Source organism: Thunnus albacares, chromosome 9, assembly GCF_914725855.1.
Source record: "Thunnus albacares chromosome 9, fThuAlb1.1, whole genome shotgun sequence".
Lineage (NCBI taxonomy): Eukaryota > Metazoa > Chordata > Actinopteri > Scombriformes > Scombridae > Thunnus > Thunnus albacares.
Window position 1 is genome coordinate 35,117,628 of NC_058114.1, and position 16,506 is coordinate 35,134,133.

The window sequence follows — 16,506 nt, forward strand, 5'->3', positions numbered from 1 at the left end:
ATTGATCACTATAAGCGGATGATTATTATAACTGATTTTTTTCTCTTTAATTCCTCATGCAGATTACCATCTAATTGACATTTGTATATTTTTTACATGAATATAAAGTAATGAAACAGGCAGCTTTGTTGTTTACAAAGACTGTAGTCTCCTGGTCATCTGGTCGATTAGTTGGTCGATATGCTCTTGTCGACCAAATTGTCATTGGTCAAATAATTGCCGTTTACTTTCATAAGGAGAGAAGTGCTACATCAATAGCTTTCCAGGACTAATCCATAATTTCCTGTGGCAGGAGGGACAGACTAACAAATTACCTGTGAAAACGGCGGTGTATTCAAAACACCCCCATTGTTTTCACAACTTTGAAAGTCTAAAGTCTAACTAAAGCACATAACACCATACTCTGTGATATACACACACACACACATATCAACATACAATATTAATTGTCCTTAGACAAATCTACATACAGTTTGTGTGTGTCCACATGTTTGGTGTGGATTGTTCTGGTAAATGTCGAGTGTATGTTTGTCACTGGGGCCTGACATGTTGTGCAGCAAAATTATTATTATCTTGTCATTGATTTCAACAAACTCTTCCTAGAGATTTAACCTGATCAACTTTAAATTTAAATTGTGAAGCTTTTTATATTTCATGGAACGCCCTTGGCGTGGCATGCCGGTGAATTTTGCCCAAAACACGTTTGGGGAATTAAACAGGAGGTTGTTGTAAATCCACTTTACATTGTCCAGTCTACCCCAAATTTCTTATGTTTGATAAAAGTCCACGACTGAATGCATCTACATGTCAATATTTAGTCATAGCGCCACCTACTGACAACAGGAAATCAGTCTTATGTGACAAACATCCGATTTACATGAAATTTATACAGTGTGGTCTATACATGATGTACAATAAAGATTTGTAAAATTAGTGGATGTTTTCTAGCACCACATAGTGGACATAAGAAGTGGTAGTTACATAGAAAGTGGTAGTTACATGCAATGTCCAGTATTCATGAAAATGTATATTCATGTCAGTTGCCCTCTGGTAAATGCATCGCTGCATTCATATTTCACTTATGTAGTATTGCCTACATGAAACAGAGTGAGGCCTAAATGACACATAGTTCATCAAATGTATACACATTTTGTAATAAATCATATCCAGCACAACGTACTGCACACCAGAAATAATATTTTACACATTCAGTTTCTTTTAATCCTGAAAATTAAGAGCCATGTAAATAGACCTACAGTAGCAATACCACAGCTGCTGCTCCCTCCAACGTGCGAAAGCTGCGAGTGCCCGTTCATCGCTGCTTGTAGCTTTAATCTTAATTTAACACTGTTTCTATGCTTTGGTAACATTGAGACTTTACATAGTCCTGCCAATGCAAGCACTGTATAGTAAATGTGACTAGCAGAGTTACACACACACAAAACATGTGTTAAATGTTTTCTGCCATTTTCTTGCTCATTTTATTTATTTAATGAATTATATTTTTTTCATCTCATTATTGAATTGTATTATCCTTGACACTTTAGCAATATTATCTGTAAATGTGATTATTCAAAGTAAATGTGACCATATAGTAGAGTTACACACACACACACACACACACACACACACACACACACACACACACACACACAGAGTGGTCTAAGGACTAATTGGAACACACACACACACAAGCATGCATACATACACATGCAACCACCCCCCTCCCCCAAAAAAACCAAACAAACAGACATACACGCACATACACAAAACACATATATAATGTTTTCTGCCATTTTCTTGTTCATTTTATTTATTCTTTTATTTTATTTATTTTATGAATTGTATTATTATAACGCATACTGAATTGAGAAAAATCAATTGAAATTGAGAAAGAGAGAGAGAGAAGCAGTGGTCAAGCAAGCTAATGAGTGAATGAATGAAGAGGGAAACGGGCGCTGGCAAGAACAAATCCGTGAATCACATAAATAAAATGTTATTTTCCGATTGTTTCATGGCAGTTGTGCTCTAAAGCACAAATAAACATAGCCACACCTCCGCACAACCCTGCAGAAAGGTGCCACATTGCTGGATTTTGTGTGAATGCAGAGCTTCATCCTGTTCGCTGTTACCTCTCTGCTCTGCATGTGTGTAGCTTTACTTTTGAAAGAGTCTATACATTGTTTTTTAGGAAAATCCTGCACAATATACCTTTTAAGACAGTTGCTGAGTCATCATCATTGCCAGCAATTAACATTTTCCAGACACATGTAGATCATTTCAAGAGCCAAGATCACATTCTATTCATTATCTGCAATCTTCTGGACTGCTCACAAATTCCTCTGTGACACCACCCAAATAAAATGCAAAAAACTAAATACAAGGGTATGCAGTTATGCAAATGCTGCGTCTCTGTCAACTTAGTAGTTCAAATAGTTCATTGTGTGTGTGTGTTTGTGTCAGGTCTTCTTCCTACAGTTTCCGACTGCTCTGCTGTGTGGTGAGATAAGGAAGGCCTTCGTTGAGTTCTGCAACGTCAGCAGTGTTGCGTTGTGTGGCCTGCGAGTGGTGTCCACACACCCCAATTTCTTCACCTTTGGCAGTCAGGCCACAACACCCCTCACGCCAGTCAGCCCAACTTCAGCTGAAAACTGTTCTGCCTATAAAACTTTAGCCACTCCCCCCGGGGCCCAGCCAGGCTCAGTGGTGTCTGAGATGTTGGTTTCAGCTGAGGATTTTAGCCAGCTGTCTGGTGTGATGGAAATCCCAATAGATGGCAGCACACTGCAACCAGGAGAGTCAACCCAGCTGCCTCTCTGGCTCAGAGGACCAGACCAGGAGGGAGTCCACGAAATCAACTTCCTGTTCTACTATGAGAGCACAGAGAAAGGAATCAAAATCAGGTAAAAATTATTATTATTATTTATGTATTTATTGGGACCATGTACCATGTTAAACATAAATGTTACCATTTGATGTACTGCACCAGAGTTAGCTTATAGCTAATATTCACCTGCAGTCCCTTTGGCAGGTCACAGTCAAAACATATAACAACACAATAACAAACAGTACAAAGCAAAAACACACAGGACACATAATACAAAATACAAAGCTACACACATTAGCACATCACATACACTCACAATGTCAACTAGAAAATTAACAATGTAAGTTTGTCAAATTAAAAGCAACATTATTTGTGTTCATGAGAAGACCATGAGATGAAATTTAGAGTCAGTGGTTACAGAGCTGAGTAGGTTTTAGCAGATTTTTTAATTTGGTTTTGAACGTACTGATGGAACTGCAGCTCTTCATATCATCAGCAAGGGCATTCCACTGAGTTGTGGCTTTCACAGAGAAAGCTGATTGCCCAAATGCAGTGCGACGAAATGGTATGGTACAATCTTGTATAGAGGATATTCTGGAGTTTTTAGAGTTTGTTTGTATAAGGACTCAAGAGGTCTTATGGCTGTTTCTCCAGCCTGCCCCACCATGTGATGCAATAAGACATATGGGAAAGAATCACAGTGTTGGGTCTGGTAAGAGTTTGTTTGGATATTAGTAATAACTCAAAATTATTAGAGATAGTTATGAATATAAGATCAAGAAATTATTAATATTAACTAATAATATGGGGCACCAACCAAAAGAGGGACACAACTGTCAGATCTGTGAGGAGCACGGTTGGTTGTTAGAAAAATTAATAAAATTATTAATATGAATTAATAATTACGGGGCACCACCTGGAGACTGGGACCAATAACCAAACAATGAGGTAGTCTCAAAAAGAGTTCACCCAGAATGTTAATATCTGAGAGATATCAATATTCACAAGTGAACAAAGAAGGTATGAATTCGAGCTCTTACTCCCTCAATCAGCCACTCTTCACAATACATAAGCATAATAATGACAAAAGACTTCTCTTTAAAGATATAACAGTGTTTATTAAACTTAGCAGAATTAACAAAGTTAAGAAATGCTTTGATCAATAAACAACTATTCTAAAATCTAGTTTTACCTAAGCAAACACATTCTTCCTACATCCTTCCTTCCAACATTATCACTTCTATGCGCCATCAGTTATTTCCTTGAACACTGGTTTTTGCCTTCACATTCAAATATTACACAGCGTGAATTCACCCTCAGCTAAGAATAAAACCTCTGCATGTCCTTTTTGTGAGTGGAGGGGTTTTTTGGGGGGGGGGTTTTATAACACTGACACTGTGCATATTGATCAGACACCTGCAATGTTATTAGAGCACCTCCTGCATTGAAAAGTTTGTTGCATATAATGTGTAATCTCAGTTTAAATTTAAAGAATCGCAAAATTGTATGACGCTTTAGACACATGTGTGTAGTCTTCATGTGTTTGAACAACAGCATTTCAGTGACTATGTTTAAATTTACTGTATTTACTTGCATTTGTTTGCTGTACCGGCCACGGACCAGCCCTATAACTGTGATTGTCCGTGAGTGACTGAGTGATGAAGTGTCACCATTGGTTGGCCGGCTGAGTGTTGGAGTTTCCACATTGGCTTTTGCTCTTTCAAAATGAATCGGCACAAGATTAAAGAAGCGGAGGACCGCAGCGCGATGCAGAGCAACTGTGTTTCCTGATCCGAGGTCTGACACCATCAGCTTTGGTGTGAAATGCAGTGAAGTCAGTTTAACTCCTGTTAAAACAGATGCACAGCAGTGTTTCTCATGTCTCTACCTCTATTGTCTAGTGTGATCGACTCTTAGGCTAGCAGCGCTGTCGGCAGCCAGCTGGAGAGACACTCTGCAGTGCATTTGATTTTATAACTGAACTAATACCAGGACCCAAGCTTTTTATTTCTGACGTTTTCGCATCACAAACAATGGACATCAGTGTTAAAACACGAGTCTTACAGGTAAAACATGCGACTTATGTGGGCTGTTATATCAGTTTAGTCTGGGACAGCTGCTCTGCTGGTGTGCTTGATTTAACTGTAACTGTGGCAACTGGGTGGTTTCATTTTTCACTACAGCCTCCATGATCACTGAGAAAGAGGCAGAAAAAAGGTATGCACATAGGTATGAGGAAGAACACACAGTTAAAGCACCTCAAATAATAATCACTCTGACAAAACACTCAATGCAGAGTGAAAAACAAGAGACTTCCGCAGAGTGGAACAGATGAAAGAGCAGGGGGAGTTAACAGATAATTAGAGTAGTTATAATAAGAATTAAAATAAGTTCTCTTTCAAATCAAACATCCCAAGATACGAGTGGAAAATACTGTTCTTCCAACTGCAATAATAATCTTTTTTTTATGTAGCTTAAACATGTCATTTGATAGCTTAACCATGTCATGTGACACTTTGACAACAAATACTACTACTGGGACCACTACAGAAAATTGCAGATGAACATTTAGTATCCAGGAATCCACATTAAAGATACTACCACTGACTATCCCTGTAACAAATTGGCCACAATTTCACACATTGACCATACACAGTCTAGCCATCTAGGTTTTGACCTAGTCTTGTTGTAATAAAGTCACTAAATGCAGTTAAGACAAGATTCAAATAGACATCTAAACATTTACTCTCAGTTCAAACCTTTATGCCTTCAACTGCAATCACCAAATGCATGATTACTGGATCAGACTGTAAAATATGTCTTATCTGTTTGATGTCATATATCTTTTTAATTTTCAACTATATTTTTCATCCCCAGTTGCTGCCTCCCATGTTTTGTCGGATTAAAGCTGAATAAATATATTTATAGGCTATATACATTAAAGGTACCGTATAGCCTAATGCACAGTAAGATTCCACCACTTCATCATCCATTAAAGAAATTAAAGTCTGGTAAATGATATATTAATGGACTATGCTGAATAAAACTTTATTGTGCAACTCTTCCCCACTCCAAATTTAGTTTTTTACCAGCTAAATATAATTGAAGATAAATATGCACGGTCCACCAAAACACAAAATGGAGACTCTGCCTTTTATTTATCTGTTGCAATGGTATTGCTACTGAAAACTCAGAGTTTTCCATCTCTGGAAGAGTTCCAGAGACTTGTAGAATCAATGGCAAGGCTGAGGAACACCATTTTTCAAAAAGATATTCCCTCATTTGGTATTTTGATGATGGTGGTGGAGAACGCTGTCTACCACATCAGTCCAAAATCTCCCTTAGGTGTTCAGTTGGGTTGAGATCTGGTGACTGCGAAGGCCATGGCTTATGATTCACATCATTTTCACACTCATTAAATCATTCAATGAGCCCCTGTGCCCTGTGAATTGGGGCATTGTCATCCTGGCAGAGACCATTCCCATCAGGATAGAAATATTTCATCATAGGATAAAGGTGATGACTCAGAACAACTTTGTATTGATTTGCAGTGGCCCTTCCCTCTAAGAGAACAAGTGGACCCAAACCATGCCAGCAAAATGCCCCCAAAGCATAACAGAGCCACCGGATCCGCTCACTCTAAGGGTCAAGCATTCAGACCTGTACCAGTTTTTCCTTTAATTTGTCACCCTTCTGTAGTTTTTGACAAAACAAAGCAATTGAATTCCTATTATGATAAGTTGAGAAACATAAATCCAACATTATTCATAACATTTTGGAATAGAAGAGGATGCAAGTTCAGAGACACTGAGACAACTTTTTTTGTAGATCACAACTCCACCACCTTATGTGACCTGTCACACTTGACTGTTTCGTGGTGGTTTGGTAACAAAATGAAATAAATAAATACTCATCACATTGCCTACTGTGAATGGAGTTTTCAGTCTCCCTTCTGCATGTCTTTGTTTCCCCTCAGATAAACTGCCTGTCAATATCAACCCACCAAGTATAATCCTTAATCTATTACACCAAGGGTCTTAATTGTGCATCCCAGAAATAATACCTTAAATTCGGAAGTCCAATACCAACATTCAATTCAGATATTCTTGGTTTTCCTTGCTATATGGATTTTAAAATTATTTTATTTGACTTTCTTATGAATATTTTGGAATATCTATAGGTAAGATCTAACATAGGTAGAGTAACCTAGGCAGAACATTCATATGTACACTCTCACACACAGCTTATTAGAGAAAGAGGGAGTGTTGACAGGTGAACCAGATCTTTACTAATGTACCTGATTATTATAACCATATTTATTTCCAAAGATCAGGGAATATAAATACTTAAGTATCTAAGGCCCCCTTAGAGCATTTAAACTCACTCTTAAGTTTAATCAGTTTTGGAATTTGGCTGCTACTATCCATGTCTTCAGTTTTATGCATGTTAACTTTATATCCTGAAATTGAAAATGAACAGAAACAAATCATCAGCATAGAGTGATAACTTGTGTTCTTTTCTATTGACAGTGATGGCCTTAATATTACTGTCATCCCAAATAAACTGTCATATGTTTGTTTAAACATATAACAAAGACAAAAGATTCATACAGACATGTTTTTAACTGCCAAGCATCAGCAGGATTCCTGGCCCTGGGTCATAGTGTGGCAAAGCAGAAATTTAATGAACCAAAATAGTTTGCTTGTCAGCTCTATGGGAGGAAATCAACAGTGTTTGTATTTATAAATACATGACGATGTTACATGATACAGGAATCAATATATTGATTCATTGGCTTAATTTCCCCACCCACCACAGTGAGTGAGGCTACCTGTCTGCCTGCAGTGAAACAGGCGAGCTCACAGACAGACTTGGAGCTGATCAATCAATGTAGATCCGGTAAATAAGTTCAAAACACATACAGCGGGATATTTCACACCCCACGTGGGCCTTCGCAACAAACTGTGCTGTGCAGATTACGCTTCAGTATTGGTTGATGCTTTTATTCACTGTGCGAAAGCTCAGAAAAATGACCTTGTTCCAAAAATAAAATACATCACTTTCATACATTCTGTGTGAAAGTACTCATGACAAAAACAACAGTTTCAAAAAATATATTGATGTGCAAAGTAATCACATGAAAAAAATGCCCCCGGTGTGTAAAGGCCTTTAGGCTATTTGATTAAGGAAAAACTACCTAAAAAAATGGGATAAAAGAAGGAAGAATGAAGAATCTGATCAGGAGGATGTCAAGCAACTTCCAGGTGCTGCCAAAAACAGTTAGGACCTGAGTCATGCAACCTCCATCACCATGGAGACCTGGGAGGAGGACAGACTGAAACAAAGTAGTCATGTGCACTTCCACAAAACCCCAGTGGGGTAGTTGCTGGATACCAAAAACAATTGAAATAGATACGAGGAGTATCTACACACTGAATCAGAGCTCCCTGAGAGGACAGACTGCAAAAACAAGAGGGGAAATTGACATCACACCATTCTCACACACACACACAAGCACACAGAGGAACAAGAGACAAGAAACCATACACAAAGGGGAGAGAGAGAGACATCACATGACAACAGGACATCATTCACACCAGGGGTGTGGCTGAATCTCCGACAAAAAAGACAAAAACCTGTGGAAATGCGGAAGCAACTTAAAGTCTGATCTAACATTGATAGGGAGCCAATGAAGGGATGCAAGAATTGGTCTAATATGGTCAAATTTTCTTGTTTAGCATTTAGTATTTTTCACAGCAGCCAAGCAGGCCTCTAATTTAATAATTTGAGTAATATCATCAGCCCTGACAGGCACATATAGCTGAGTACCACCTGCGTAGCAATGTAAATTTATTTCATTACTAAGTATAATTGGCCCAAGAGGTGAAATATAAAGAGAGAAAAGCACAGGGCCAAGAACCGAGCCTTGAGGTACTCCATATTTCACATCAGAAAATTTAGATGTAGTATTATTCTCGCAGACACACTGTGTTCTTTGAGATAAGTAAGACCTAAGCCAAGAGAGGGCCAGAGCAGAGACACCAAAGTAATATTTCAGTCTGTCTTAGAGTATACAGTGGTGAATGGTGTCAAAGGCTGCACTGGGATTCAGTAATAGGAGCACAGAGGTTGAATCTGAATCCAAAGCAAGTAGAAGATCATTTACCACTCTGGTAGCTTCATCCTGAAATGTCATCTCTTCTCTGTTGTATGAGATTTGGAATTTGGCGTGGAAGTACAGGCTGTACTGACTCCTTGCTGTCCCTGCAATGTTTTACATTGACATCCGTCAAAAGCGGCTCTCGCTCAGGTGCTGCTGGTTGTGTAAACTGGGAAGACAGCAAAGGTTTTTGTTCCATTTAGGGCATCTTTGCAATAAAAGCACAAGATTCGTATCTCAGCTTCCTAAATACAAAGCTATGATGTGAGAGGTCAATTTTTATATCTATGTCCATTTTAAAGTGGACCTATTCTGCTTTTCCTTATTCTCTGTCATATATACAAAGATGTTAGATGTCAGATGTTCATATTAAATGTGGCCAAAGTTTCAAATTATGAGCAGGGTTTCCGCCAGTGTATTGCAAGCCTGGCGGCCCGTGCTGCTGTGGACAGTCATAGAGCAGACACTTTCAGTTTATAACTGTATTGTCCGTCATCCCACTATTTGTTGATAACATGCTTAATATTTTATTTTATTTCCATTAAATGAAAAGCAACAATGGGCAAATAATGTAGGGTATGTATGCCCAATCATCTGCTGAACAAAGAGCTCCAAACATATCCATGTCGTGTTGTGTTTACAGGCTTTATCAGAAGAATAGCGTATGTAATGAAGCTCCACTAAAACGGTGGATAAACACATTTCATTTCCTGTATTTTCTCCTGCTATTTGGTCACTAAAAGCTTTTAAGTTGAAGCAGCAAAAGCACGAATGTTGGGTCTTCATTAGCGGTAACTTAACCCAAGTGATATGTGCTTAAAGCGATCAGCAAACAGTAAAATAAGGCACATATCTGAAAGTTCTTACAGGAATGCAGAGACAAACTAAACTTCAAACCACAGTGGTTCAGCTAGAAGCTACATAAGTACTAAGAGCTGAACACAGATAGGATAAAGATATCATACAATAAGTAGGTACTGAGCCTTACCAAACAGCTACGTCCTGCTGTAATCTTTGTTGCTGCAGATGTCTGTGTTGTCCAGTTGCATGTTTCGGATCGGATTTTGGCTCCAACATGTACAGATGTATTTGAGAAGTTAACATTTTGAGTAAAAAACAAGAACAAGAACCAAAATCTGACCACTACTAGTTTGTTTACGCTGCCTCTGGAGCCTTCTGCTATAGCCTGGGGAAGCTTCCTGAAGCTGGCCAATCAGAACAGAGCTTTTAGGGAGGTGAGCAAAGGGGAGGGGCAAAACAGCCTGTTTCAGAGAAAGGTTGAACTGAGGGGCTGTCTAAAGGACCAGTATAAGATATGAATATGAATAATGCAAACCTACTCTAGTGGAGTCTAAAAATAAAAATATAGAGCTGGAAATGAGCATAATATGTCCCATTTAAGTTTCTCTCTCAGCTGTTTGGATATTTCTGCAGTAGAACTTGACCCTGGTTGTTCCAGGATCTCAAAAGACAGTACTTGATTTTCTGAGATGTACAACGGTAATACTGAATGGTGTCTGTCTTTTTATTTATTAATGACCTGCTCAGTACAATTGATCAGGATTTTATGCTGAAAGTGCAGTTACAGTTATTACTGCAGAAGCTCTGCTCAAACACGTCCAAGTCTTTCTCAACTATTTGATTGAAAAGGGCCCATACAAAATTTAAATCTGTTTTCAGTTGACTTTATAAATCATATACAAACAGATGGCTGTTGGCTGATTGGCATGGATTGAAAATAGCAGTTGTATTAATAACAGTTGTAGTACTGTGAGTGCAGCTCAGACTGTTTGTCATAACCCATCTCCATTTTTCCTCTCCTCTATCTTCATATGAAGTCATCGGGTGTTGCGTCACACAGTGTTTATCTGTGCCAGTCGCTCTCTGAGTGTGCAGGCATCAGCCTGCCGCAGCAGCGTCCCTCCACATCACAGTCTGGATGACAAAAGCAGCGGTGGAACACTGGTCTTTATTGATGTGGAGAACATCAATACGGTGAGATACACAGCATGCCATACACCTCCAGTACACACTTACAATATGCAACTTTTTTTCTTTTGCTGTCAAGTTGAACAACTTATCAACTTATCACTGCTCAAAAATGATGGGTTGTTTCTTCATCTCTAAGTGTAGGTCTTTATTTTAATCTGCCTCCTCTTGGCTCTCAGAGTGAAGCTGGTGTGCGTGAGTTCCACATTGTCCAGGTGTCCAGCAGCAGTCAACATTGGCGCCTCCAGAAGTGTATCAACCCAGCCAAGGATAAAGGTGTGTCTGGCACACTCAACCTGACTCAAATATGCTTCATTTCAGTCCATTTCCCTTTGTCTTTTTATTCTTTATGTGTACATAGTATATAGCAGTGTGAGTGATGAGTACACCTGTGGTGTCCCTTTTGACAGAAACTTTCACAATATCTGACAAAACACATAAAAAAAAGCCAGCTGAACAAATGAGTTGCAGTGTGCACTGAATTCAGTACTTGTAAACTCAACTGTACCATCTTTGAAGTCAGGAGCAAGGGAGGTTCCCTTTCCTTCAAGAACACAGAACCCTACATTTAACAAGACTAGGCCAAAACCTAGTATGTGGCTGGACCATGTATGTGCGAAATTGTGGCCAATTTCTTACAGGGATAGTTAGTGATAGTGTCTATAATGTGAATTCCTGGATATGAAATGTTTATCATCATTTTTCTGTAGTGGTCCCAATAATATTTGCTGGTAAAGTGTTCTGAAGTAGCATATCACATGACATGGTTAAGCTACATTTTAGTCAAAAAAAAAGGTTATAAATGCAGTTGTAAGATCAGTACTTTCCACTCAAATCTTGGGATGTTTGATTTGGAAGAGAACTTTTTATCATATAATTATAAGCCAAGACCCATATCAGACAACGAAATACACCCCTTCTGATTCGTTTGCCTCATTTGATGAGTTTTCAAGCATCTCTAAGCCCCTCAAAAACAGCTTCTTGTTTCATGGCAAATAATGCATCGTCACAGCAACAGCTTTTGATGAAAGCTCAAAAGCTTCACTGTTTAGCATCATCAAGGTATGACTGTGATTCAGTATTAGCCTGTACATGTCTTCAGACCAGGACTCTTATCAAATGTTAAATTTGGGAATGATCTAAGGATGTGGAGTTGAGTTACAACAGGGTTTTTTTTCATGCCGAAACATCGACATAGCCATGGCAACAGAGTTCAGTAAAAACTCACAAGCTTCACAATATAGCATCATCAAGGTCTTTAGGCTTTTCTGACCAAATTTGAGGTGCATCTGGTCAACCTGCAAGGCAGAGGTCGGAAAAGTACAGCACCTGTAACTTCCTATTGCCAGTAGGTAGCACTATGACTATGACTCAATATTGACATATATATGAGTTCAGGTTGGGAATCTTACCAAACATGAGAAATTTGGAGCAGTTTCGATGATGTACCTTCGAGTTACTACAACTTTGAGATTCGCTGCATCATCACATTAAGGCCTTTCCACAAAAATTCAAGATTTTGATAACTTTTCATTGCAAAGGTCTTTAGATGTGACTGAACAAATTTGTAGGCGCTCGGCTTAATTCTTTAGCAGGAGTTTGTTGAAGTACAACGCATGTAAATGACAAAAACTGCAGAAAAATTGCAAAGTAAATTCAAAATGGCTGACTTCCTTTTGGGCTTAGGGTATGGCTCCAAGAGGCTTTTTTAATGTTTAGACATGATACTTGTGCCCACCAAATTTCGCTCATCCACATCAAATTTAAAGGTCGGGGTGTTGACTTTGAATTTTGTAGGGGATGCTCTTGAGCCATGTTGCCACACCCAAGCCCAAGACCCATATCAGATATCAAGTCACGCCACTTCTGCTGCACCCCTAGTACCTCAAAAACGCTAAAAGTAAATAGGGGGGCGCTATTCTCGATTTGCACAATGTAGTGTGACATATGTCCATTTTACAAACTGCATGAACGCAAACCACACGCACTAAGAGCAGCTGACTGGAGCTAGGGAAGACTGGGAACTGATATCATGTATTGCTGCGCAGCAGCTCCTCCTCTCTGTCCTCTCCTCTGTAAAGTAAAAAGCCAATAAGAGTAATTTATCAAACCGCCTGTTCAACAAGCTTAAAGCAATATTTTTGTTATATGTTTTACACAACCACAGCACACTGGTTAATCTAATAATGAGTTATGAACAAGCTAAAACCAAAACTGTCTGTATTTAGCCTGTTTAGCTTAGATTGTAATGTATATTAAAACTAGTCAAAGTCTGACTTCCAAGATGGCAGCATAGTGAAAGCTTTATCATTCCATTCAGACCATTCCTGACTAGATGATTTTGAACCCCCCAAAAAGTGTGAATTTTCTAATCAAACTAAACTTGAATTGAAAGGGAGTAGCAATGGATACTAGGCTAAAAAGTTAGAAAAACACACAGCAAGAAGAAATACACAATGAAGAAGCCGAGCAACTTCAAAGCCATTCAGCAGCTAGCAAACATGCAGATGAAGTAATACAAATGCCTCGTGAAGAGACCACCATTTTGGAACTGATTCCTTGAGAGCTTAGGGGCTTTCGTCAGAATAATAAGGAGCAGCTTGAGGACATTAAGAGAGAAATTGTGAAAATGAACAACAGACTGGGTGAGGCTGAAGAGCAAATAGTGAAAGCTGAGGAGAGAATCCAAAATACAGAAGATATTTTAACAGAAATGCTAAATGCTATAAGTCAAACTAGATGGCAAAATAACTGACAAGGAAAGAAAGAAAGAAAGAAATCTGTCACTGTCTGAATGAAAATGGGTTCCATGGCAGAAGAACCAGGAAGACCCCACTTCTAAGAGGGAGACACAAAAAAGCCAGACTGGACTGGCCAAAATGTATGTTGACAAGCCAAAGTCCTTCTGGGAGAATGTGCTTTGGACAGATTAAACAAAATTAAAGATTTTTAATAAATCACACCAACCCTATGTTTATGGAAGAAAAAATGAAGTCTTCAGAGAAAAGAACACCATGCCTACCGTGAAACATGGAGGAGGCTCAGTGATGTTTTGGGGTTGTTTTGCTGCCTCAGGCACTGGGTGCCTTGAATCTGTGCAGTGCACAAATTAAATCAGAAGACTATCAAGGCATTTTTGAGCAAAACATAAAACCCAATGTCCACATACATCAAAAAGCACCCAAGAGTGGATGAGACGAAAAAGTTGAACTGTTCCGAAGTGGCCTGCTATGATTCCTGATCTGAATCCCATTGAACATCTGTAGAAAGAGCTGAAACTTGCAGTTGGGAGATGGCACCCATCAAACCTGAGAGAGCTGGAGCAGTTTGCTCAAGAGGGGTGGGCTGAACTACCAGTGGAGAAGTGTAGAAACCTTATTTAGAGTTATGGTATGGTGTTCATCCCTCCAGAGGAGTTCCAGAGACTTGTAGAATCAATGCTGAGGCTGAGGAACACCATTCTTCAAAAAGATATTCCCTCATTTGGTGTTTTGATGATGGTGGTGGAGAGCGCTGTCTAACATGTCAGTCCAAGTGTTTTACTGGGTTGAGATCTGGTGACTGTGAGGGCAATAGCATATGATTCACATCATTTTATATACATATATATGTATGCATATATATACATATGTCACTGTATCTTCATAGTAAATCAAGATCTGTGCTTTGGAGAGTCAATTCAAATATTTTAAATAATCCACAGACCAAAGAAAAGTTAAGGAGAAAAATTAAAACGTACTTAGATCTGAATGACAATGGCGGGTGACACCATCTGTGCTTTGGGATGTACTTAAAGCGGTTATTAGGGGAAATAATAGCTATCACATCTCATGACAAGAAACTTAGAAAGCAAAGGCATCAGAATTTGGAGGATTAAGTAGTTACAGAGAGACCATGTAGACACTTTGAATTAAGAGGCTAAATCAAACATTACAAAAATAAGGAATGAATTAGATTAAATAAATACAAAAAAAGTTATTTACAAAACGTTATTATTAAGTTGATGGCAAATCTTTGAAACTTGTATCTTACAGATTACAAAAACAACAAGCAGATAATATCAGAGATAGCATTAACCAAAAATTTTCCGTCATTGAATTTTTTTAACAATGATGGAAAAATCTGAAGGCCGTCTGTCAATTTGACAGATTACACAGAGGGTGATCAACCGTAACTTTAAGTAATTCAGCCTCCTGTCCAGTTGGTGGCGAGTGTGCATATTAATTAGCTATTATCTAGTCATGTCTTGTCTGTGGTCTCACATGCACAACCTTGTTTTCCAGCTGGCTTTAGCCATTGCTACATACTATTGCAAAATGTCATGGCAGCTGAGTGTTTGAAGTTTCTTTAAAAAGCTCTACAAGAAAAGGTAGAAAGAGGTGAAGAAAGAGGGACTGATGTGGTGGAGGATGAAGGACAAGTAACAACAACTGATAATGTTTATCAGCCAGCGGCTGCTAATGTTACAGGGCAAGCAAGTGGCAACAAGGAGGTCAAGAGGGAGTACTGGGTTCAGTGGGAGCAGGACTTCACGTGGCTGAGGAGGGAAGATGAGGCAAAATGTTCTGTGACATCTATGGAAAAGCTAACATTAGTAATGTATTTGTCCGAGGCTGCATGAAGTTGCAGAAATCAGCATTGAATGATCACAAAAGCAGCCATAGTCGCATCAAAGCTTCGCGGGTGGTCAATCAGTGTGTGGCAGTGGTGAAGCATATGGAGAAATCGCAGGTTGCTTGTAACGAGGCATTAAAAAAACAACTTAAGGTTGTGTTGTATATGGCAAATATAAACACCCTAAGCCACCTATATCCTAACCTAATAAACCTCTTACAGTCTACTGTGTGTCCAAACCTGAACAGTGCACACATGTACGCCCACCATGACATAGTCAGTCAGATGGAGGAGAGGATAGCAGTGACCATAACCAGCATTATCGATGACCACATCGCCAACAGTAGATACGTTGGCATAATAGTAGATGAAACTACTAATATCACGATTGAGAAAATGTTGATAACATACCTGACACTTCAGCAGAAAGGGGAGCCTGAAACCATGTCCTTTGGCAACTATGCAATGCCCTTTGGCACTGCAGAATGCATCACAGCAAAAATAAAAGATATGCTATTGGGCCTTCGTGTAACTATGGTTCGGGTTGTTGGGCTGGGAACTGATGGAGTGAGTGTGATGTTGGGTCGAAAGGCCGGAATTGCACAACAGTTGGGCCAGAATGACTGTCCCTACCTCGTAAACATTCACTGTGGTGCGCACAGAATGACACTGGCTGCCTGCAGTTGTCCAAGGCTGTGCGTGAAATAAGTGCATATATCATCACTATTAATAACATACACACATAACTACCAGAAGTCCGCTATTCAAACAAACAGACTAAATGAACTCCTAAATAAAATGGAGGAAAACAACCTGCTGAGCCTAAAACAACCATCAGCTACATGCTGGCTGTCTCTGGAGAGGGCATTTAAGGACATACGTGCCAACTAGGTTGCTCTTGTGTTGGAGTTGGAGG

General features: G+C 39.1%; 1 protein-coding gene across 2 annotated transcripts in view; it reads left to right on the forward strand.

Moving 5' to 3' along the window:
* Positions 1 to 16,506, forward strand: part of trappc8 (trafficking protein particle complex subunit 8) — an 86,376-nt gene that overhangs the window by 50,531 nt on the left and 19,339 nt on the right. For both annotated transcript variants that reach the window (XM_044362006.1, XM_044362007.1), the window contains 3 exons: positions 2,464 to 2,903; positions 10,826 to 10,982; positions 11,156 to 11,252. In XM_044362006.1, coding sequence (XP_044217941.1) covers positions 2,464 to 2,903; positions 10,826 to 10,982; positions 11,156 to 11,252 — 694 coding nt within the window. The remainder of the gene's footprint in view (positions 1 to 2,463; positions 2,904 to 10,825; positions 10,983 to 11,155; positions 11,253 to 16,506) is intronic.